The sequence below is a fragment of the Ailuropoda melanoleuca genome, chromosome 2 (assembly GCF_002007445.2).
Source record: "Ailuropoda melanoleuca isolate Jingjing chromosome 2, ASM200744v2, whole genome shotgun sequence".
Taxonomy (NCBI): Eukaryota; Metazoa; Chordata; class Mammalia; order Carnivora; family Ursidae; genus Ailuropoda; species Ailuropoda melanoleuca.
The window spans coordinates 399,214-423,271 of NC_048219.1; the positions used below are offsets into that span (position 1 = coordinate 399,214).

The 24,058-nt window shown below is 57.1% G+C and overlaps 1 protein-coding gene across 2 annotated transcripts in view; it reads right to left on the reverse strand.

Moving 5' to 3' along the window:
* Positions 1-763: 763 nt before the first annotated feature.
* CAPZB (capping actin protein of muscle Z-line subunit beta) overlaps positions 764-24,058 on the reverse strand; it is a 133,219-nt gene continuing 109,924 nt past the window's right edge. The window contains exons 5-10 of one of the 2 annotated variants that reach the window (XM_034645393.1): positions 18,579-18,720; positions 18,153-18,269; positions 5,947-6,012; positions 5,218-5,294; positions 3,986-4,098; positions 764-1,134 (exon numbers count right to left, since the gene is read on the reverse strand). In XM_034645393.1, coding sequence (XP_034501284.1) covers positions 3,996-4,098; positions 5,218-5,294; positions 5,947-6,012; positions 18,153-18,269; positions 18,579-18,720 — 505 coding nt within the window. In that variant the 3' untranslated portion in view covers positions 764-1,134; positions 3,986-3,995. The remainder of the gene's footprint in view (positions 1,135-3,985; positions 4,099-5,217; positions 5,295-5,946; positions 6,013-18,152; positions 18,270-18,578; positions 18,721-24,058) is intronic. The other variant, XM_034645396.1, reaches the window with a different exon arrangement.

Consider the following 24,058-nt stretch of genomic DNA (forward strand, 5'->3'; position numbering starts at 1 on the left):
GTGACATGGGAAGACAGTTCTTCCGGGGCGCGTGGGGCTGGGGAGCACAGACTGAGGAGCCGAGCAGCAGCTCTGGGCTCTGCAAGGGCCCCTCTCCTCCCCATCCAAAGCACAGGTCCCACCACCCTGCGGGTCCCACCTGCTTCTGCCCCAATCTCCCCTGGGCCTCTACGGGGCCATCCTGGGGCCAGCCCTCACGGCCAAGGCCACGCACGCTTGCGAAGGGAGGCGGGCAAGAAAGAACACAAGGCCACTGCTAACTGCGTCCCAGTTTCTGTTTATTTATTTTTTTTGTTTTTCTTTTTTTTTTTTAAGTATGGAAGCTCAAGTATAAGATGTAGATTTTTTTTTAAGCTTTACAAAAAAACAAAATAAAACAAAAAACTCCTTTTGCATTCCATAAAAATTGACAGAAAAGCACCTGGCCAGAAGAGCAGACGGTCAGCGGGCCCCACCCCCGCACCCCCACCCCGTGGTCTCCGTGGGACAGGGTTCAGTCTGTGCAGGACAACGTGGAGGGCCACCCCCTTTCTCCCGGAGCTGTCCCCTGTCCCCCCAGCCCCAACCCCAAGCAACTCCCAAACACCACGTGGAATCAGATTTCCAGTTTTTCTTCTCTCTTTCACACACCACAGTTAGTTCATAAAATTTTTTTGTTTTACATTTTTTACACCAATGTAACAAAAAGGTGGGAAGGAAGGGGAGGCGGACTGTATTTTATGCCTATAAATGGGGGGGGCAGACGGGGGGGTAGGGCAAACGNATAAATGGGGGGGGCAGACGGGGGGGTAGGGCAAACGAAAACACACAGTCTCTGTGGAAATATGGGGCGTTTTGATAGCAAAACGTGGTGGGAAGGAGGCCTCAGAGACGGAGGGTGTTTACTGGGCTTTATTCTCAGGGAGACGGCGCTGTGCGCTCGGCGAAGCCGGTGTTATGTGACCTGGTGGGGGGGGCGAGGGGCAAGGGAGGGGAGCAGAAGACGAGTTCTCTAAGAAAGGGGTCTAAGGAGCGCGTGGCGTGCCCAGGTAGCGCGGAGCCGAGCTCTAACACTGCTGCTTTCTCTTCAAGGCCTCCACCAGGTCGTTCTTAAGAGCTTCCTGCTTTGATTTGTCTGCGAAAGTCTGCACAGACCTGCCAGGGAGGAAAAGAGCTCATCGGTGCGCGAAGCGGGCAGGGGGCGGCGGCGAGGCCCGGGGCGCTGCGGCGCTGGTGCGGGGCTGGCTCCCGCCGCCTCCCTGGGTGACGGGCCGGACACCATCGCGAGCGGCGTCAGAGACGCACCAAGGGCCAAGTGCCCGAGATCTGCACCCTTGGCCCCTTGCCGGGCACCGCCGGTGGGCGCACAGCCCACCCGGACAGGCGCTCACTTCTGCACTGGGCAGGGGGCGGGGGTCCTGGCTGGAGCCACTAGAACCCTAATCCACTCCTCTGGGACATGTCCCAAGGTCAGCCCGAAGCACAAGGTGGCCTCTGGGCTTCCGAGGGCAATGCAGCGAATACCCTCTGGGCTTCAGGGATCCTGCTATCAAGTTCCCTCTCACCACACCCCTGCCCAGCAGAAGTGCCCGCTGCTCACCCCCAAGCGCAGGGTGCAGGGACAGCCCACTCGGCGAACCTGTGGACAGCGGAGCAGACCGGGGTCACGGCCGGGGCGGCGCCTGAACGGCAGGCGCTTTCAGCCTCCGGCCGTGCGACACCATCAGCTGCGAACTTGGCCAAGAAAATTCCTGGGCCTGGATTTTGAGAGGCAGTCTGGGACTGAGATCGGAGGCCTGGGATTTGCGGGGACACGCGGACGTGTGTGCTTGTGCACGGGGCTTAACGCTCTTCACCACAGTGAGCAGCTTTACGGACTGCTTCCCGCACATTCCTCCTTCCCTCCCACAGCACCCCGGAGCGGGTCTTCCTGGTGTCCCCACTTCACAGACAAGGACACGGAGGCTCAGGGAAATGACCCCTGACGATGGCCTGAACAGTCACTCTGTCAAGCTGACCCATTATGTCGCCCAACCAAGGACTTATTAAACGACTCCTGAGCTTTCCAACAGCTCTGAAGCAGCAGACAGAAGGGGCGAAGGCTGCCTGGCGGGAAAGCTGTGGACACCAGGCCCCATGGGAACCCCAAGCTCCCTGTGCATCGGCCATGAAGGATGATGGGAAGGAGGGGCCAAAAAATGATCCTCAACTTGCCCCAACGGGGAAGGTAGCATGAAGCAGTAGCCAGGAGAGAGAGAACATTGGCGCTGAGCTCTGGTTACGGACCCCAGAAAACTCACGGATAGCGGCCTCCCGGCGCTCTGAGCGGGTGCGGACAAAAGCATCCCCGTGCCACTAGACACCCTCCCAGCGAGTGCTGTCCTTTCTGAACATTTCTGAACACCTGCCCTGGACGGCCCCGGCTCCACGGTGGCCAAAGGAAGGGTCAGCACCAGCCCCGGCGGCCCTCTGCTTCGCTTCTTCGCCAGTCTACCACGTGCTTCTGGAAAAGCCCCCGGCGGAAAGAAGAGGCAGCTCACACAGCTCTCCGGCCCGCGTGGAAGCTGGCTCTTCTGGGAAGGAGGAGCTGAGCACAGCCGTGCCCGGCCCTCAACCCCCACAAGGGACAAAGGTCCAGAGTGAGAACCAGAGTGAGTATCAGGTAAGAGATGACAGAATGGCTTGGAGGTATAAGGACCGAGACACTCATTTAGGGGACAGAGCTTGGAAAGGCCACTGCCAAACCACGTCAAACCAGTGCCCGAAGTGCTAACCCAGTGCGAGGAGGAGGACGTGTCCCGGACCCCTGGAGTGCCAGCTGCCCACGGCTGCAGGGGGCGTTTACGCCGGAATGCCTCCGGTGGTGGCCACGGGACTGACCAAGGACAGGAATCTAGAAGACTTCAGAAGCCCCACTCCCACAAAAGCGGAGGGGCTGGGAAGAAAACCGCACTATCGGGCTGCCTTTAAAAGGAGATTTTCTTTTGCTGTGATGGGAACGTGATGTTCCTGACATGAGGGCAGACGGACGTGAAGTCCCATGAATGTGGAGTAAACCCGCCTAGTTCCATAAATGCCCCTGCCCCACCCCGAAATCCTGCTGAGCCACTTCTGGGTCAGGCCCCCGAGGGGCCAGTCCCTGGGCCTCGGCATAAATCCCTTAGCCCTGGGCTCTACAGCCCTGCCCTGCTGGCTTTCCAAGGACCTTCGATCAAAAACAGTTTCCCTCCCCTCCTGGGACGCCGAGGGCTTTCACACGCCTTTATCTGTGCAAGCTCACATCATGGTTCTCGGCTGTTCTCAACCAGCAAGACTATTTCCTTTCCATCAGCGCGAGGTGTTTAAGAGGACGGCCGCAGCGTGTTAGGGACAGAAGGTTATGCGGGTCCAAGCAGCTCTAGCAGCAGCCGCTGCGGGGGGGGGGGGGGCAGCAAGCCCGGCCGGATTTCAGCCCCCACTCTGTGCTCTACCCTCGGGCTCGGGGATATGCCCCTTTCAAAAGTCACTTTGAACAGTCCTTTTCCCCAACAGTCCATCTCCCACCGAGAAGGCTCCTGTGGCCTCTGGGATGTTGGGTGGGGAAGTCTGAGGCCCCGGCTGAGAGACCACGGACTCGGAGAGGCTGCCCGGGGGCAGTGGCCACGCGGAAGGCCGGGCACACAGCCCTGCTCCGCGGCCGCTCCGAGCGGTGCAGACCAGCGGCTTCTGCTGGAGAGGCAGAGTGAATCCCCAGACCGGGCTTCTTCCAGAGCCAGAGCCAAACCCCCCCTCTGCCCCACACCCAGCCCTGCCAGGAGTGCAAGACACACACAGCACACACGTGACACGGGTCTGTGTTACACGGGGCCGAGTTGACACGTTAACGTGGCTGCCCACAGCCGTGAGCCGACACACGGGGGTTAGTGGTGGTTTAAAGGACCGCGTGGCCGCAGCCGGTCCAGGGCTGGTGGCGGGGTGGTGAGTCCTGTTTAGTGGGGAGGGTGCTCACGCCTCTCAGGCAGGGTACCTGCGTCGGCTTAGTTATCAGGCTGGATGTGGATCTGGCGCTGGGTCAGCACTTGGGAAAGCTCCCTCTGCAGCTGCTGAAACTTGGGGTGGTCGGGGATTACGTCAACAGATCTACAGAGAGTGGTCAGAGATGAGTGCGGTGGGGGGAGGGGGGCGACGACACACACCTAGGAGCAGGTGGCCGCTGGAGACTGCGGACAGCAGGGTCTTCACGGCAGGGAGCCGCGGAGCTGGATGCTGGAGGTGCTCATGACCACCGCCCCCCTGCGGGGAGTGTGCGGAGGCCGGTACACTGGCCCCATGTGACCAGAGGACAGCGATGTTGCCAGAGCAGGGGGACTAAAACCCACCAGGGGCCAGACCGAGCTCCCCACGGGCGGGCAGGAAACTGGAAAGATGGAGATCCAGAGGGGGCTTCTTGCTATTTTAAACTGTAACGAGGAGGAGACTAGAAATCCGTCTCCTGGGGGAATTCACAAGTCAGGGCAGCTCCCCCCCACTCCCCAGAGAGGCTCCTTGCCTCTGCTTTTGGCTCAAAAGGAGAAGATTGACACATGGAACGGGGGCTCAGGGGCCTGGAGGCTGAGGGTGGAGCACCGGACCTTGGCCTCACCCAGTGGTTGGGCGGATGCTATCCCATCTGACAAGTGCGGCAGGCCCTGCCTCCAGGACCGGATGAGGGCCATGGAGAGGAGCCCTTGGACAGAGGTCGCACAGCCCAGGTGGGCGGCACCTGCGTGAGCCCTTCGTTTCTCATGGCCAGTGCTCATCCCACAGATGCCTCTCCTGCCTCCCCCGAAGGGGCTCTGGCCTCCTGCTCTGTCCCCTGTGGACTTTGAAGACCCAGAGAGCCCTGCTCAGCCTTCATTTGGGCCAACGCTGCAGAACCGAGGGGACGAGATGGGTGGGGAGGGGCAGCTGGGGACCATGGCCACGGCCACCAGAGCCCTGGAGGCCCGTCAGAGTAGCCGGGGGCTGCAGGAACAAGGGCACCGATAGCTGTCCAAGTGAGCGTCCCCCAGGAAACAAAAATAGCAGGGTAGCAACCAGCGTCTACGTACGAGGTGTCTGACCTTTCCGAATCTGCATTAGCAATGCCATGAGGGGATACTCTAGCCGGTCACACCAATGAAGAACCTGAGGCCCAGTGCCTTGTAACTATCCCGCCGCACACCTAGGATTCAAATCCACATCCTTTGGTTCCGAAGCTTATGCTTTGGGGTACGTTACCTCAGCCCATTGACGATGTCCTTTGTTTTTCCAAAGTAGATCTCATTCAGCGTACTTCTGATTTTATTTTCCATGTCCTGGGAAGGGAGGTCAGTCAGATGGGATGGCACAGGAGGCCCAAGGCCCACACCCTCCTCCATCCCACCCCTGCAGTTCCCGCGTTGACCACAGGGGGGAGGCGCAGGACCGTGCCAAAGAGGAGACACCCCCGCCCGCCCCTTACAATTTGCATTCTGAGCACTTCCCAGGCTTCAGGCACCCAGGGGCCAATACTCACTGGCAGCCGATACTGACCATGATGGGGGCCGGTCTAAACCACATCACCACCCTGCAGCCTCCCCCCCAATTTTGGGCACAATTCTCTGAAGCCAGAGAGCACCACCCCTTCTTCCAAAGACTGGGGCCAAGGGAAGGCAGAGGCAGCTGCAACCTGAGCCCATGGCCTTGTGGGGGTGCTTCCTTTCTGAGCTCAGGCCTCTGCCGGCACCCTGTGGGCTGGGACAGCAGGCTTCCAGGAGCACGCATTGGGGGGGGGCGGGAGATGGGGTGGCCTGGGAGCTGAGCCCTCCTTGTATTCCCATCAGGAGGCTCAGAGCACGTGCTCAGGACAAAACCCAAGAAACACGACAAAGGCGATGATGGCGCTGCTGGCTGCCAGGGGGCTGGAAGCAGCCAGGGAGAAGGCCAGCAGGCCGCACCCAGGCCTCAGGGACCCCGAGCCCCACTCACCTCTACCAGGCGCCCGATATTGGCTATGTGCGGGGAGCAGTCACTCACGGTCTCATCTTTCTCCATCTGCAAAAAATAAGAACATTCCTCCACATCAGCGGGCCGGGCACTCCTTGCGACCGGCAGCCTCTGCCCCCAGCACTGTGGGGTGCAAACGGCCTGTGGCTCCCGCTGCCCGCTGCGCAGCCAGCTGCGGGTGGTACGAGGCCGCCTGTCCAGCGGCGAAACCCACGCATGCAGGGACTGCAGCTTTAGGGCCTCCACAGCTCGGCCAGCAGAGGCCTAGAGGCCCCGAGAGTCTGGACTGAGGGTCGGTAGGAGGCGCCTCGCTGCCGGTGCCACAGGCAGTCAGGGCAGAGCTTGGGCGGGAGCCTTCTGACTGCACAGCCTGTGGGGCTGGGGACAGCCTCAGCAAGAGAAAGTGAACCCAGATTCCTACACTGTGACCAAGTGGGGTTTTGGAGGAGGTGGCACCCAACAATCCGAGCCTGGGCAGGGCCCGTTCTGACCCAAGAATCCTAACTATTAAAATTCTGATAAAGTTTTACTGAAAGTATTAAAGAGGCAGTGGGTTGGGGGGGGAGAGGGACAGGATTCCTGACCTGCGCCCTTATGCAGGAGATGCGGACCCCCCGACCTCTCCCTCTGCATCAGGCTTATTTCCCCCACGAGATGGTCGATTCCTTAAGGAGGGGTTCCCCTGTCCACACTTCGCGGGGTGCCCGGGACAGTGGCGAGCGCACAAGTGCTCGCTGCCAGGGAACAGAACTGCCGCTGAAATAAACCACGGACGCTGAAACAGGTCCTCACGAAGACAGGACGAAAAGCTAAGAACGGCAGTATCGAGACAGCCAGAGCTGAGGACTCGAGACGCGTCGAGAAAGCACAGGCGAGGCAGTAGGTATACGGGCTTCAGGGAGGCTGCTCCGGGAGCGTGGCGGTGGCTCAGAGGTCAAAGGCTTTGCTGCTGCTTCTCACCAATCCTGACTTCTCTTCTTTATCAGGGAAAATGATCATCAGGCCACGAACGGTAGAAAAGACCCAGTTAAGAGGGAGATGAGGCCCCAAAGGGGCGAGCAGACAGCAGGAGAAACCCAAGCCACTTTCAATAACAGGCTCTCAGGGTCGGACAAGTCCGACTCCGTGAAGCAGTCAGCCATCCCTGAGAAAGTGGCTGTGTGCTCAGGACGTCCGGAATGCCCGAGGAAGACGGAGGCTGACCCCACTTTCACGAAACAAGGAAGATGAGAGTCGGAAATGAAACACGGGTCTGACAGTGAGCCGCACAAGTTTTGATGGGACTATTTAAACTCATCTGTTGGCACATCTAAAACCAGCCATCTCTAATCTAGGAAGCCACAGGGGCTCATCGTGAACAAGTTCTGCTAGAACCCCTAGCGTCCTACTCTGATGGGGAGCACAGAACTGCGCTAGGGGACCACACGGGCAGGTTCCCATCTAGTGCCCCGCGGCCATGGCTGGGATGCTGGGTTCCTGGGGCGGCCTCTTTGGCCTGCAGGCTTCCTTCCTGGCCCCGAGCCAGCCTGCCCGTGCGGGACTTAAAGGAGGCACAGCCGTGAGCCTTCTCAGCATCCTGGTGTCACGACAGCAGCGAGGGTCCAGACGATCAGAGCCCAGGGACGTGGGTGCTGCGGAGCAGGGCCAAGGGCAGAGTCACCTGTTCTACTCAGTCTCTAGAAGAACTCTGTTTCCAACCCAGGGACATGGCAGCTCAAGGATGTCATCTGCTCGGATCACAGCACATGTGCTCTTCCTGCCTCAGTTGGCTGGGGCAAGCACAAATCACCCTCTCGGGCTCAAACATGAATCTCAACGGGAACCAAGACACGGACGGTTCTGACAGGATCCCAAGCTTGAAGAGGATGTGACGTGGAGCCACAGGCATTCACACAACGTCACGGAAAGCGCCGGTTCCCGGTGCCCGGTCGGGGCAGCGTTCCCAGCCGCATCCCACGATGGCGCTGCCGCGGCGGGGCTCCAATACTCAGGAGAGTACCGGCCACTCTGCTCCGCCGGCCCAGCCATATCTGCGGGGCTGGATTTGGTTTAGGTGCCGGGTTTGAAGAGGCCCGTGGGGAGAGCTTGAAATGGGCAAGAATGGGGTATGTGCCCTGCCCCCCGCACCCTTGGGCCAGCGATCCTGGGGAGTCTTGATCCTCAGAGACTACGCAGGTCCCAACAAAACAGCAGCTAGAGTGCTCCTGAACTCAGCAGTGACAGCTAGCCCCACCACTTCAGGTTTCCTTGAGAGCTTGTTCGGAGGTTCTAGCCGGGGAGCACAGCTGCTCGAATACCCTTGACCGAAGAATGGGCCTCCTCTATCAGGGAAGGTTGTCCTCTTCGACCGAGCACGCAGCTTCGGGAGGGACGCATATGGAGCGGTGAGGGAGGAAGGGGACACCCGCCTAGCCAGCCAGATCAGGCGAATCAACCCTGGCGATCAATGGGGTGACAGATGTCGCAGCCAGATCGCCCCCACATCCCACTTTAGGTTTCCTAAATACCCTGCCTGGAGCCGTCCCACAGTATCTACTGGCACATCTGCCCTTGCAAGGCAGCCAGAGTGTGCGTGCTGGAGAAAAGCTGGGAGCACACACTCAGGAGGAAGGACGGTGCTCCATCTACCCATTTTTTTTTTTTAAAGATTTTTTATTTATTTGACAGAGATAGAGACAGCCAGCGAGAGAGGGAACACAAGCAGGGGGAGTGGGAGAGGAAGAAGCAGGCTCATAGCAGAAGAGCCCGATGTGGGGCTCGATCCCAGAACGCCGGGACCACGCCCTGAGCCGAAGGCAGACGCTTAACCACTGTGCCACCCAGGCGCCCCCCCATCTACCCATTTTTAAAAGGGATTTTTGGACACCAACACACTCGGACTGGGTGCTCTTCCCCCCATGTGGAAGTGGTTCCCGTGCCCAGACGGAGGGCAGCTTAGAGAACCCGCTCTCCTGGGCAGGGAGAAGCCTGGGGGGGGGGATCTGACCCACACGAATCCTGTCCTCCCCCAACGAGCAGTCTCCCGCCTCCCCAGCTCAGTGCAGTGGGCAGGCTCTTGGCAACCTCAGGGAAGCGACGAGGCTCTGAGCTCACAGGGGGCCCATTTTACCCATTTTATTTTTCATTTATTTTTTAAAGATTTGAGAGAGAGAGAGAGAAAGAGAGAGAAACTGCATGCCTGCGCGTGCACACCACACAAGTGGGAGGGGCAGAGGGAGAGAATCCTAAGCGCCGGCTATTCAGCGCTGAGTGCAGAGCCTGACACGGGGCTCGATCCCAAGACCCTGAGATCACCACCTGAACAGAAATCAAGAGTTGGACGCTTAACTGACTCAGCCAACCAGGCGCCCCACCGAGGGCCCCATTTTATTTTTTTATTTTATTTTTTTAAAGATTTTATTTTTATTTATGTGACAGAGACAGCCAGCGAGAGAGGGAACACAGCAGGGGGAGTGGGAGAGGAAGAAGCAGGCTCCCAGCAGAGGAGCCCGATGTGGGGCTCGATCCCGGAACACCGGGATCACGCCGAGCCGAAGGCAGACGCTTAACGACTGCGCTACCCAGGCGCCCCCGAGGGCCCCATTTTAAATGAGCACTAGACTGCCCAAAGTGAGGACCAGGCTGTTGGCAAAGGGCTCTGGGCCATCAGGGTAAATAAAGTCACGTCAGCAATCTAACCTCTTGGGTACCATCTTTGTGTTCCAGAATTAAGCTTCCAACGAATTGAAGTGGTGAAACCACCCATCGCCCAAAGGTAGAAGAGGTCTGGGGTGGGTGTGGGGGTGCGCAGAGAAGAAGTGAGGAGGCCTGGTCTCCTCTAGGAGGAGACGGACTCCCTGGGAGGGCAGGAGGGGTCCCTAAGCTCATGGCAGGGGATCTGAACCCAAGGGAAGGCCTGGCAGGAACCAGGGAAGGAAGACATGGGCCGGGGTGCAGGCCGAAGCCTTGGCACACACACACGTTTCCACGGCCCCCTTGCCCACACCCCTGCTGACTCCCTCCACACCTGGTCAGGGTCAGCTTGCTGGAAATGCTGACCCACCAAAAATAGGCCTATTTTTGCAATGCATATATTATTACATCCTTATAAAAGTGGCTGCCAGAGGAAGACATTTTTATGTGCTGTGGCCGCACAGATGTTCCACAAGGTGGTTCCAACCAAGTCTTGAGTCAGAGCCCAGCCCGCCTGTCCCCATCAAGCATCTCTCTCTCCTCCTCTCTGTGGCCTGGAGATGGGAAGGACACGGCAAGTGTTTGGAAAGCAGGCCGTCTTCCTCAGAAGGGGGGTACAGTCTCTCTCGCTGCTCTGCGGCATTTTCCAACAGGCAGAGCCTGGGGGCAGGGGGGCGCAGCTGAGGGAAGCCAGCCCCTGCTCTGGAGCTCAAGGGCTGAGCGTCTTGGCCTGTCTAGGTCTCTACTTCCCAGCCTCTGCCTTCTGCTGAGTGAGCTCCACTCGCACGATGCCCAGGATGGGGCCTGGCAGAATGGCCGCTCCACTCCCGGGGATCCTCTGGTCCTGTCCTCCTGGTTACTGACCTGCGCTCCGGGTTAGAGCTGGGCTGGAGGCCAGGACTTAACCTCTGTCAAGTCAGAAGACAGTAGTTGGACAGCCTCTCAAGGAAGGTTTGGTTTGCCCAGTTTAAGGAAATTGTAATGGAGCCTGAAACGACATATATTCTGGAAGACAGAAAAGTCCCCGCTTTATAAGGTTATGCGGTAGTAGCAGAAATAGCTATTATTTATTGAGCGCAGACCAGGAGTCCAAGTGGTTTTTTATTTCTATTCTACAACAACTTCTCCGAATAGGCATTATTAACTTGACAGTGAAAATACTGTTTCGGAGAAGGGAAGTGGACTGTCCAGGTTGCACAGCTGGGAAGGGAGCAGCCTAGGACTGAACCATGTCTGGACAATTTTTTTTTTTTTTTAAAGATTACTTATTTGTCAGAGAAAGAGAGAGAGAGAGAGAGCGCGCGCATGAGCAGGGGAAGAGGCAGGCAGAGGCAGAAGCCGGCTCCCCACTGAACAAGGAGCCCAGGACTCTGGGATCCTGACCTGAGCTGAAGGCAGTCGCTTAACGTCCCCGGACAATTCTGATTGTCTTCTTCCATGACACCTCTCTGTTTGCTCACATTCATGCACATACTTCACCAGAAAAATCAAAGACAAACCACAATCCAGGGCTTGGAAATTCTGAACAGTATCCATCCCCGTCTCAGCCCCCTCTGTCCCCCCTCAGGGGCCCCCTCGGATCTCAAGTCCCTTCCTCTCCGGCCTGACTGTCCCTAGAAGCCCCAATGCTGAAGCCTCTCCATCTTCCTCCCTAGTCCAGGCCACCTCCTGGCACACAGGGAGGGGACTGCAGCTGTGCCTCCCCCAGCAAGAAAGCACTCCCTGAGCCGTAGGCCCTACTCCCCACACTAGAACGCATCCCCTGGCCTGGCCTAAGCGCCAAGCTCAAGTCAAAGAGGATTTCCCTGCCACGACACATGGGCAGGTGGCTCTGCTGGAGTCTGCGTGAAGCTCTGTCACGGGGCGCCTACGTGGGAGAGGGGAGAGAGCTCAGCTTGCAGAGGACCGGCCTAATCCCCCCAACTCGACAAAACATTCCACCTTCATTTCTAAATATTTAGAATCTGAAAAAAATATCAAACGAACATCTGCAGGGCCCATCCCCGGATCGGAAACCTTGGATCTCCTTCCAGAGATTTACGGTCTCGCCTCTTTCTCACGTCTCCAGCTGTCACGCAGAAGTGACCTCTCATGCAACTTCCTTTTCAACATGTTGGTACTTGGCTTGCAACACTTGTTACTTGCTCCACAGCCTTCCACTTGGGGCCTAGGTGGCAGTCCGCCAAAGGGCACCTTCCGCCCTCCCCCACCCCCGAAGGACTGTAGGACTTGGCTGTGAGGAGCTCCCGCAAAGACCGCTGCACACCCTTCCTCCCCAGGCCCCCAGCTGCATGGATTTGCCAAAACACTTGAGCTACCCGCCTCGCTGTCCGGCCGACATCCCTAAGGGAGACCTTGCGAGGTGGGAGTGGAGGGAAGAAAGGGCCAAAGGGGAGGCGATAGGTGAGGGTGCCGAGGGCGTGCAGCCTGGGGCGCACCTGGTCTGAGCCCACGGGGGCACCTCTGCAGCCTGGGTGTCACGACCAGCGGTGACATATGGCTCAATTCCCGGGTCACTGTTAGATTTACCAACAATTTAAAGAAAGCTCTTCATGTCCTGTACTCGCACTCATAGCCACCTCCACTGGGAGAGGAAAGCGCCGCGGGCAAAGCCTCCAGAGCTGGGGAGGGACCCCTGGGGAGAGCCCCAGCCCTTCTCAAGATGGGGCGCGGGGGAACAATAAAGTGGAGGGAGCACGGGGCCCATGCCCCGAGGAGGGACCCAGGCGGGCCTCTGCGGCGGAGCGTTCCTGATCGCCGGCCAGGTCGGCTTGTAGGGTCTGTGCCTGCTGACAGGGGGCCGGTGTGGCTGTGGTGACGCCTAGCCTCCAGGGGGCACGAGCCTGGGTCTGGCCGCTGCACGCACTGCTCGATGGAGGAGCTCGAACGAGGAAGCCGCCTCCAGAGCACCCCGTGGCTCGCGTGGTGCAGGGTCACCCATGCCTTGCCTGCTCTACCCCAAAATGTCTCCCTCCCTGTCCCCTCCTGCCCTGCCCTCCTCCAGCTCACGTACCACCCTCCTGGCTGCAGGCCTGTCCCCCCCCCAGCCGTCCCAGGCCACCTCCATCTAGCTCGAGTCACCTCGCTCCTGGAGGACTCTCACAAGCTCCCCCGCCCCCCGCCAACGTGTCCTCCGCGCCGGCCCACAGACCCATTTTCTGAAAACAGAGATCTAATCAGATTGTTCAACTGACTAAACATCTTAGAAGGCTCCCTACCTCTGGTGATGAGCGTGTCTCATGCGGCCAACCTGCTTCCTACAGAAGAATCGACCTTAAAGCCAGATGAAGGAGGCACCCTAGGCCGGGACTGCTGCACTCCCAGGGAGGCCTGTCCCCTCCACGAGGCTCCCCATTCAGGGTGTCTGTGTCTGGGCCTCGGGCCCACTGACGCCGCGCACACGGCCTGGTGCTGGAGGAAGAGGGGCGCCCACAGGGTGGGGTCCTAGCCGCGCGGAGCTCACTGCTCAGTGCATTTCTGTGCAAATGTTTAGTTACTACTGAATGCCAGGCACAGGGGACGATCAAAAAGCAAAAAGATGTAGTGTGGTAGGAAAGAAGCCTAACTTTTCTTTTCTGGACAAACAAATCTGGGTTTAGACCCTGGCTCGGCCTCCTACTAGATAAATCATCATGAGGAAATCACTTCAGGGCTTGAACGTCGGTCTCCTCACCGTTACGTGGGAAAGGTGACCCACCCTGCTCACATCTAAGCACACGGACCGCCCCTGCCCCCCTGCACGTTCACCCTTTATCGTGGGTTTGCTCAGCTTGCCTGGAACCCTTCGTCTCCCATCGGAGACAACCGGACGTTTCTCCGAGGTTCCTCTGGGACACACAGCTCAGCCTGCATTTCCCATGGGCTCGGAACCCGTGCTTCATCAATGGAGACTTGTGCCCCCGCTGCCGCCCTGCCTCTGCTTGCACAGTTACTTACCTTGGAAACCAGCCCGAGCTTTAATGCCCCTCAGATGAGTTATGTGACCGGTTGTGAGGATGACAGCAGCACGAATTTCCCCGTCCAACCCCAAGAGCACCAGGCCGTCCAAACGGGCCCGCAGCCGCGCCGGGTGTGCTGAGGATGGCCCCTCACCGGGCCCGCGTGGCTTGGCAGGACGCGCTGCTCGCGGTAAGCCGGACCAGACCCTGTCCGTGGGCTGGCGGCTCTGACCAAAACTACCAGGAAGGCTGGGGATTAAATATCTGTCCGGGTCGCCGTCAACTAGTGGAATTATAAACAGCTGGGAGCGGCAAGTGGTGCAGGAAGCCGTCTCCGGATACAGATTTAGGATTTTCCACCGGTGCCCGGGGCGGGGGGCAGCTTGTGGGGGAGGCGGGCTGTGGGAGAACTCACTGCCTGGGGGCTCGGCTGCCCTCCCTGGCCAGCGGCTCCTGGAGGACAAGGGCGCGGGCACACGCAGAACAATGGGCTCTGCCCCCGTGATCACCAGCCTTGGCTCCCAGAGGTGTGGGGACAGCCCCGCCCGGGGGGCCAGTGACGGGGACTCCTTAGATCCCTGGTGGCTCCGGGCCGCTCTGACTCGGCGGAGGCAGCGAAGGCTTTGCACAGAGAGTCTAAGGCTCCGATGTGCACCCCAGGTGTGCAGACAAACACCTGCTCCGCACTCTTTCAAACGCACGCCACGCTTTCGTGACTAAGCTCCAGACCCACTGAGTCACTAAATACGTCCTTCTCACCATCTATTCTTTTTACCAAATACGACAGGTATCGCAAGTATTCTGAGTTTTTATCTCGTTTAAAAAGATATCTGGTCGGGACACCTGGGTGGCTCAGACGGGTAAGCGTCTGCCTTTGGCTCAGGTCAGGATCCCAGGGTCCTGGGATTGAGTCCCGCATCGGGCTCCTTGCTCAGCGGGAAGCCTGATTCTCCCTCTGCTCCAACCCCCACTCATGTGCGTGCTCTCTCCGACAAATAAATAAAATCTTAAAAATAAAAAGACGTCTGCTGTCAAAAGGAACCCCAGTGAGGTCAGGCACTATTGGCCTGGGGAGGGCTCCCCCTGGCGGACGTTCTCCAGGATGCTGTGCGGGGCCAAGGCGGACTTTGGGGACACCAGGTGTTCAAGGGTCTGTGCTTTCTCCTCCCTTCACACAGAAACACCCCGATGCACAGCACTGGCACCAGAAGAAGACTGTCCCTTGGGATGGGGCTCAGGGTCCCACACACAGATGCTTCAAGTGGCATCTGAAGTGGAAGGTAAGACAAGTCTGCTCTGGGGGAAGCAGCTCCCAGCTCACCTGAGACACACCTGGAGGGGACACCTTGGACACGGGCTGCTAAGAACAACGAAGCAAAAGACTGGTGAGAGGCACGGAGGAGCTGGGACATCCCGATTCGTAGGAAGTACACATACTCGTTCAGATGACCAAAACCCCTTTCTCACGTATACTGGTCTCAGAGCACGGTTCCCGGCTCATGGCTCCCAAAAGCCTCAGAACCTCCTGAGTCACAGGAGGACCGTCTTTGGGTGTAACATGTGGCCTCCTGCCCTCAGGTTTTTTGTTTGTTTGTTTGTTTTTTAAGATTTTATTTATTTATTTGACAGAGAGACAGACAGCCAGCGAGAGAGGGAACACAGGCAGGGGGAGTGGGAGAGGAAGAAGCAGGCTCCCCGCAGAGGAGCCTGATGCTCGATCCCAGGATCCCGGGATCACGCCCTGAGCCAAAGGCAGACGCTTAATGACTGAGCCACCCAGGCGCCCCTGCCCTCAGTTCCTGAAGTCACTTCAAAGCCACCCAGGTGGCCTGTGGGGTCTTGTTAATCATGAGTCCCTACCCACCACCACTGGGATCGTGTTAACAGGGTGATTTTGGAAAGCACTCCTAAAAGGGGGCTGGTGGCCCAGGGAACTTTCGGTCCCCCCCCCGCCATTTCCAGGCAGAGAAGGGGGCTTCAAAGAATGCTTCCAAGTGCCACCATGCTGGGCCCCAAGCTCAACTCCGCAAGGACAGAAGCTCCTTTGTTTAAGACCTCACCCGATGTATCCCTTCACTGGGCTGTTGACTCGTATCCTTTGACATCCTCGGTCACACAGCGGCCATCTAAGGAGTCCGTGGATCTCCTGAGTTTCTGTGAGCCACTCCAGCAAAGTAACTGAACTTCAGAAGATTTGCAGCTACTCGGTCAGAAGCACAGGGGACACCCTGGATTTGCGACTGGCATCGGAAGAGGTCCGTGGTGGGAGGGTCAGGGGGCAGTCTTGTGGGACTGAGCCCTTCACCTGTGGGATCCAATGCCATCTTCAGGCGGACAGTGTTGGAGGAAGCTGAACTGTAGGACACCCCGCTAGTGCCCAGAGAACTGCTGTGGGTGGGGGGAGGGGTGCAGAACCCAAAAGAGGAACCCCTGTCAATTATCAATGTGTACAGAAATTACCTGGAAAATGCTGTTACACTTAGATCCCAATTTGGGGGGTCAGGGTAGGGCCAAAGATCTCTGCATGGCCAATGAGCTGTTTGGTGCTGCTGACGGCCTGGGACTGGGCTGCAGGAAGCAAGGCAGACGCCCTCAGGCTGCCAAGGAAGGAGGCTGGCAGACGTGGCCTGAGGGGCCGTTCGCGGCCAGGAGTGGGAAACGGAGGACAGCCCCGGCTCCTCGCAGCACAAGATGGGCCTGAGCCGCAGCAAGGGGGTGCGCCCTGGCGAGGGTGAGGAAAAAGCAGCCACGGCCACGCCTGCAGCCCCCTGGTCCTACGGAGGCAGGGAGCCGGATGGAAGGGGCAGGTGGCTGTTCAAGCACAGATTACTGCAAGGGCATTTCTTTGAAAATGTGAAGCCCAATGCAGGTGGTGGATTTAGAGCTGGTCCAACAAGGTCCCCCAAAAGAAAAAGAAGCCTAAGAAACATGATTATCAGACTGATGCCTCCATCTGAGGAAGTCTCTGGTAGCCCGGCTAGGGGCTCCACATCCGGGCTTGAGCTAACATGAAGCCACAGAGTCATCTCACTTAGCGTGCAAGTAACTAAACCAAAAGGGACTGCGAACACCTGGACAGATGAAACCAAGAGTCAACACAACTGTCAAGGGAGAAGGGATGAAAGTCAAACTGTGGGGACAAACGGAAAATCTCACGTTAAAGAAGACCGACCGCATGAGAATTGAGAGATCCCTACCCTGCCGGGGGCTCATGGGAAAGAGAGGGGGTGGGAGTGCCAGCCAAAGCCATCCTGGGCACCTGGAGGACGCTGCTACTTGGGACCTTTACTGGAGGCTGATGTGAAAGCAACAGGCGAGCCCCCTCATTCTGCCAGACTAGAGACGGAAGTGACCTCTCAACTCTTCCAGCGTCGAGATCCTGTGACTAAAGCAGCTTCTTCTTCATGAGGGGAACAAGTGTGTGGAGTTTGAAAAGCGTCCTGCTCGAAGCCACACTGAAGGATTCTGGGGCGCATCACCCAGCTCCGTCCCGTCACTGCGCGGAAGGCCCGCAAACCCACTTAGATGCTTAAGGTAGGCACGTCCTCTTCCAGGTCCCCAGCTTTTATTTCAGCCTTTTCTCTCCTTTTTGGGGACGCCGGCTACCGTCCCCCAGCAGCCTGCTGCCCACCCTCCGGCTCTGCTGTCACTCCACGTACCACCCACCCCCACTTACAAGATAACACCCGTCAGTTCTCTGCACAAAGCCCCTCTCCACCGGTGCCCAGCGCCTGCCCACGGCACCCCTCCCAGTCCTGCGGAAAGCAGGTGGATTTCACTATAGGGACCCGACCCCTTTTCCATTGGTACCACCCCGGCAGTCATATGACTTGCACTCTGGTGAAACCGCTTCATGCCTCTCAGCCTCAAGAAATGATTCTGTGGGGATGCCTGGTTGGCTCAGCTGACTAAGCGTCTGCCTTTGGCTCAGGTCATGATCCCTGGGATGGAGCCCCATGTCGGGCTCCCTCCTCACGGCGGGGGGGGGAAGCCTGCTTCTCCCTCCACCTGCCGTTCCCCCTGCTTGTGCGTATGCTGCGCCCTCTGACAAANAAAAACTTAAAAAAAAAAAAAAAAAAAAAGAGGAAACGATTCTGCGATGGACACAAGTAACTGAGGCCAGGAGACATTTCTGGGGTTGGAGCAGACCAAATTTTGAAAGAGAAGCTGTTCCCCCAGGACTGCTCGGGGCCACAAGATGTAAGCCAGAGGCTGCCGGGAGCTCTGCGGTGGAGCTCCCGGAGTCCTGACGTCCTAGGCCCAGTCACACCACATGAGGCCCGAACCTCTCGGTGACATGAACCGCCTTGTTTTCATCTTTGCTTAATGGCAGGGTTTTACTTCTGTCACTTGCGATCAAGGGTCCTCATGGGGGATCTAAGTCACAACGGCGACATTCCTTCATTTTAAACGTAATCAGGAGTCTGTCCTAACTGTCCCAGGAGCATTTTGATGTAAATACCTTGACCCAAAGATAAAACCTCCAAGATCGAATCTCTGAATCTCCGGCGGGGAGATCCTGTCAGACACAGAAGCCGGCCCAGGACCTCCGTCTGGGGCTGGCACAGGCCACCCTACCTGTCTGGTCAGGCTGCCTCCGAGGTTCATGGTGCCGGAGCCGGATTTGTTGGTCTGCAGCCAGAGCATCACGGTGGAGGTCAGCTTGTAGTGGGCGGTGCGACCACTGGATTTCTCCTGCGGGATGAGATAGCGGTCAGAACCCCAGCTGCGACCCTGAGCTGCGGAGAGCCTGACGTGGCCCCTGAACTTGGGGTCATTCTCGCATGTCCCTTCCTTAGATGTGGGGCCATGACACGACCTTGCAAAACCCCGGCCGGTCTCTAAAGGGACCGAATCTGCAGTCGCGGGATCTTTATGGTCCCTGACCACTGCAATCCTGACTTATCTTTATCTAACTGGCTCTGGGGCATTTTTAGGAGTGACCGGGGTTTACATATCATAGCCCCCCCCAGCGCCCAAGAAACACCGGCCGGGGAGGCGTACCTGCACTTCCACCACGTGGATGGAATCCCAGCAGCCCTTGATCTTCTTTGATCCATCTCCAGCCTTCTTTATGAGGATCACTCCAGCAAAGCCATGATCCAGATCCCAGAGGTAGACAGATGAGACGCCACCTTCAAAATACCTGCCGGAAACAGGCGCACGTGCCCATGAGACGTTAAGCCTGTCAGATTACAGATCAGCAGCCCAGGGGTTCCTTCGGCCAAGCTTCATCTGAATGTGTCTGGAACGAAGGACCCTCCCTCCCTGGGATGGTTCCAGAGTTGACTCTTGCACGTGTCCTGAGCACCTGCTGGTTGGGGGAGGGGTCCCAGAAAGATCATGGGCTCAAGAGTCCTAAAGATGAACTGGAGTGTGAGCTCTGCCACTAACTCGACCTCTGTGGCCTTTGGCAAGCTTACGAAACTTCTCCAGGCTGCAGGTTCCTTCCAGAGGAAGGATCCAGGAAAGTGTGTGACATGGAATGGACACTCAGTGGGGGTCATTACTACTGAGCAGTCATCGCTGTTCCACATTCCTATCTTTCGGGATGGCTATCTCTCAGGGGGAGGGTCCCGAGCCCCCCAAGCCCGGGCTTCGATTGGTCTTCTGGAGCAACTCTGCCACCCTCCAGCTGGGAACAAAGAGCTGAGCTTCGGGCGGAGCTCCCTACTCAGTCTGAGTCGATATGGAAAAATTCATAACTAAGAACAAATGCAACAAAAGGCCATAGGAGAAAAGGAAATCAGGCCAGGGTCCCAAATCCAAGAGTTCCAAGGCGACAGCGTGGCAGACCCGGGCTGCCGGGGGCACAGGCGGGTCACCAGCTGCCGTGTGGGGCCTCCAGCTCTGCCCACGACCCACCGGAACGCTGGAAAACACGCGTCTCTGCGGCCTAGCACGTTCCTTACCAGCCAGTCTGTGGCCTCTCTGACCCCAATTAACCTCGGCATCCACGGTGCGGCAGGCACCCTCTGGGCCCTGCCGGGAGGGCCGCTGTCTATGTGAGCACGGCCCAGCCCCCCATCACCAGCCACGGCCACACGTTCCCCACCCACCAACTCATTAGGTGCTACCAGGTACCAACTGTCTGAACTGGGCTTTCGTTTCATTACAAAACAGGAACGGTAATATCTACTTTACAGGACTGTTGAGAGACACAAAAACACAGGAAACTAAATAATCTGACCAAAGACTATCATTGGTTTTAATAACAAAAGTGCTAAAAATAAACACGTTTGTGAATTTTCAGTAGAGCTGTTATATAATAAAAATATACATGGTTAACACTAATATGTAGAAAATGTGGGTGAAGGGTACACAAGAACTCTTTGTACTTTTTGGGGGGTCATTTTACCATACATCTGAAACCATTTCAAACTAAAAAGCTTTGCTACGAAGGTCAGTGGGTGATACACACCAGAGTGTAACAACTGGAGCACAAGGAAGCAGCCTTTCCTCCTGAGAACGACAACCTCCAGCTGTAGGGTGCCACAGCCCCAGCCCACCACAGACCCCCGGGGGCCCCAAGGGTGCACACGAGGTCTGCTACCCTCCCGCTGGGATTCCAGCCTGCCGTGAACACCATATCCTGTCCCTGACTCTCTGTCCCTGCAGGCTCCACGGTGATTAAGTTGGCCCAGGCGATTCAGACCGCTGCCCACCCTCACACCCCTGGTCACCCTGGGGGCAGGGGAGTGCAGGCCAGCCAGGGCTGAGGCAGCAGACGCCAAGGAGCCAGCCCCAGGCAAGTGCAACACAGACCTCCTAACACACACACACACACACACCCCTCTACCTGGGGGGGGGGCAAGACAGAACTCAGTGCTAGCTTAGGTGACCGCCAAGAAACCCACAACGATGGGCACTCAGACACCCCACTCAGGAAGGCTCCTTCTCTTATGCCAACTCGCTCTCCATAACCCCACTCTCTAGGGGGGGGGGGGAGCAAAGAAGTACTTACTTAGGTCCAGGACCTGCGGCCCCACCTCTTTCTGTAGGGCCACGCTGGAATGTTCCCGGGACAGGTGGAGATCCATTGGCCACCTCTAGACAAGAGCTCCTGCAGTGCTGGGGTGAGCTCACATCAGGGGGCTGAGGGAGCCTCTCTGACCTGCTCTCAGTTCTGGGGATTCCCTCAGCATACAACTTCCCTAGGAGTCACACCAGCACCAAGGGAAGAGCAGCCCCGCTAATCCCAGTCCTGCTGGGGTTAGAGGGCTGGGTTCTAACATTCGGTTTCCCCTGCAGTCGGCTTGTAGGGAGCGCAGCCCCACATCAAGAAGGAAGAAACAGCTCTAAAAACCGTGGCTTTTCTCATGCGGGTGTGAAGAAAGGGCCAACCATCCCTTCTTTCCGTTGGCCATTGAGGAGTGAAGGCTTGATGCCCAGCGGTCATTCTCCCCCTTCCGCCCCCCACAGTGTGTGGCCTGATCCCCATGACCGGACAGGGGTGGTGGCCCTGTGCAAGGTCCCGCACCCCGTGTGCTAGGAAAGCAGGGAAAGCGGACCAGGCTGCCCCGGAAGGGAACCGGGAGAGATTCCGGGGGCCTGACAGCCCTTGACGATACCCCCTGGAGACCAGCCCCAAAGGAATAGGCAGCCTACAGTTGATCCCCTCAGTCCCATCCCTTAGGTTTGTTTTCTTCCAGAAAATCAAACAACCACATTCATGTTTCATAAGGTGGAACTGACCACTCCAACGCCCCAGCCGGTGGCCCAGCCCCCACCCCGGGCAGCTTCTCCCCGGCATCCTCTGCTTCCTTTGTGGGCCACGCTGACCGGGCCCACAGTTCCAAGATGCTGGAGCCAGAGGAGGGCAAAACGCAAACTTAATTCTGACCTCTACATGGGTTGCTCTTCTTTTCTCCAAAATTAAGAAATTCATTGTAAGGATGCTATAAATATAACAGGGAAACTGAAAGACTAGCCCACAGTACCATATATCAACTTATCCCATAAATTTGATTTTTCCAAATCCCTTTCCAGTCTTTGTCCAGATGCATAACTTTCATGTACCGACAGGCACAGCCACGGTGCCGTGTGGAGTCCAGCCTCTGTGCTTGGCAAAGAATCCTTAGCGCTTTTCCAGGGAGCCACACGGTCTCCGTAACTGTTTTTCATAGCTGAGGTAGCATTCCACTGGGTAGTATCCTGACAGTCGATAGGACTTGTAATAAAGGAATGGCAGCCGAGTCGGAGGCGACGCTGTTGATCTGACTTTGAATCTGTTCCCTCTCCCGTTGTCGGGGTGTTCCTTATCGGGGTGAGGCGGACGTGCTCAAAACCGGGCTCTGCAGGCAGGGCCCCAACACCACCACAATTCAACAAGGGCCCTGCATTCCATTCACCAAAAGGCATCTCCAGGGACCGCGGCATCAGCAAGTCTCAACCTGACGCTCTGAGACAAAGGGAGCGGAGGACTGCTCCATCAGAAAGGGCCGGTTCAGGATCTCCCAGAAACACCAGCCTCGCCAACAAGTGCCGTCAGGACCGTGGTGAGCAGGTTGGTGGTGGGGTGACTGCGGGGCATACAGACAGCCCCCCATTACATGGTTTATGGCTTTGCTCTGCGAGTGAAGCATTAATTAAAGAGGGACCTCAACAAGTTTTTGAAAATTTATTCTTACCTACTGTACTTTGATCATAATGACATGAAACAGGAAAAAAATAATTTTTATGTGGTTCACATTTATGAGTTTTTACATAAAGGCTTTTGTGGGTATTTTAAGAATGTGCTAAAATGTTGTCTGAAACCACATAAAGCCATCTGAGAAGTCACCGGCCAGAACTAACAGCACACACATGGAAGCACTTTAACTGGCCTTTGTATATTTAATGAGTCAAATAGTATTAATACTGTTTAAATGTGAACATGCCACTTCAATAAGGTGGCTCTACCATCGCCAGAGACCCGCTCTTGGGCCTTCACGTCAATGGGAATGAACGATCCAGTGCGGCCCGGGACAGGGAGCAGGCTGCAGAGGAAGCCGCCCAGCCCTAACCGGGCTCTGCCAGAGCCTGGTCATTTTAAAAGCCCCAACCATCCAGGGAGGAGGGAGGGAGGGAGGAGAGGCCCAACACCGACTGCCACGACGCTGCTGCGTGAGCGCAGGAGGCAAGGCCCAGACTTCCTGCAGTGAGCTCTCTGGTCAAGTGGGCAGCTCTGAGAACTTTGAAACACAGAGGGCCAAAGACAAGAGCAGAGGCTTTTCTTAGGCCTGAAACCCACAGCCAGTAAAGAGGGTGAATGATCTGTGAGCTGGACGACATAGGGACAGTCTGCAGGGAGACTGGAGAAGCCACCCTGCGAAGTCTTGAGCCACGAGGCCGTGGGGCTTTGGGAAGTTCCAGGAACACCAGCAGGGGGAGAAGGACAGACCCGATCAGACTGTGCTGGTCTCACTCACTGAAGAACAAACCCCTTCAACTACACGCAGTCCCAGTGGCTTCCAAGACATTTCCAGTAAGGGTGAGGGCTGTTTCTTTCTTTTTTTTTTAATATTTTAATTTATTTGTTTAAATGATTTTCCTTTTTTAATAAATTCTACTCCCAGCGCGGGGCCTGAACTCACGACCCTGAGATCAAGCGTCCAGTCTCCACCGACGGGGTCAGACAGGTGCCCCAAAGGTGAAGGTTTCCTAAGGCAAACGGAACGGCAGAGAATTCAGACAGCTGGCTTGAAGGAGACGGGGCCGCTGTGCGCTGGCTCCGTAAGTCAGGCCGTCTGAAAACTAGTACTCGAGTACAACAGGCAGATAGAGGTTCCGTAAACTCCAGAAGAGCGGGGCCCCACGAGACACGTCTGCCCTGGACGAGCCAGAAACACATGGCAAGACTGGCAGGCAGGCTAGCTCTGTATCAGCAAAATTACAGTGACGCATCCGGTCCAGTTCACACTCTACCATCAGATCCCTGAACGTGGACCAGCTAAAAGGCCAATGTGCCAGTTAATTCTCCTGTCCTCAGACTTCAGCGTCGTTTCTCCTGGAAAATGACTCCTGCTCTTGAATCATGTCACAGTCACGGATATGGATTCTGTGCCCATAACTCTTCAACCGCAGGACCCACGGGGGGGAGGAGAAGAGGGAAAACATAACACTATACTCAAAATGATCTACTTCACGAAAGAAAGAAGGAAAAGACAGTATCTCGGCTCCCGAAGCTTTATGGAGTGAGAGAAGCTGGGCTGTGCGTGGAGACCTAGCATGGAAACTTGTTCTGGGAATGTGAGCTATGAGTGGGCACTACCCAATACCCAACACCGGGCTGCACACGGAACAGGGAAGATGGGACTGGAATGGACTGTGACGTCATCGGCTTTCACTCCTTCCATTCAAATGGCCTCTGGGGAGAAGCGCCGGATCTGTGCTTCTAAGACAGAGGCCCCAGCAGGTGAGGAGTCACATGCCACGACCCTCCCAGAAGAACCACAGCCAGGACGCAGCTTCTGGGAGCTGGCCCTGGTGGGCTTCACTCAGAC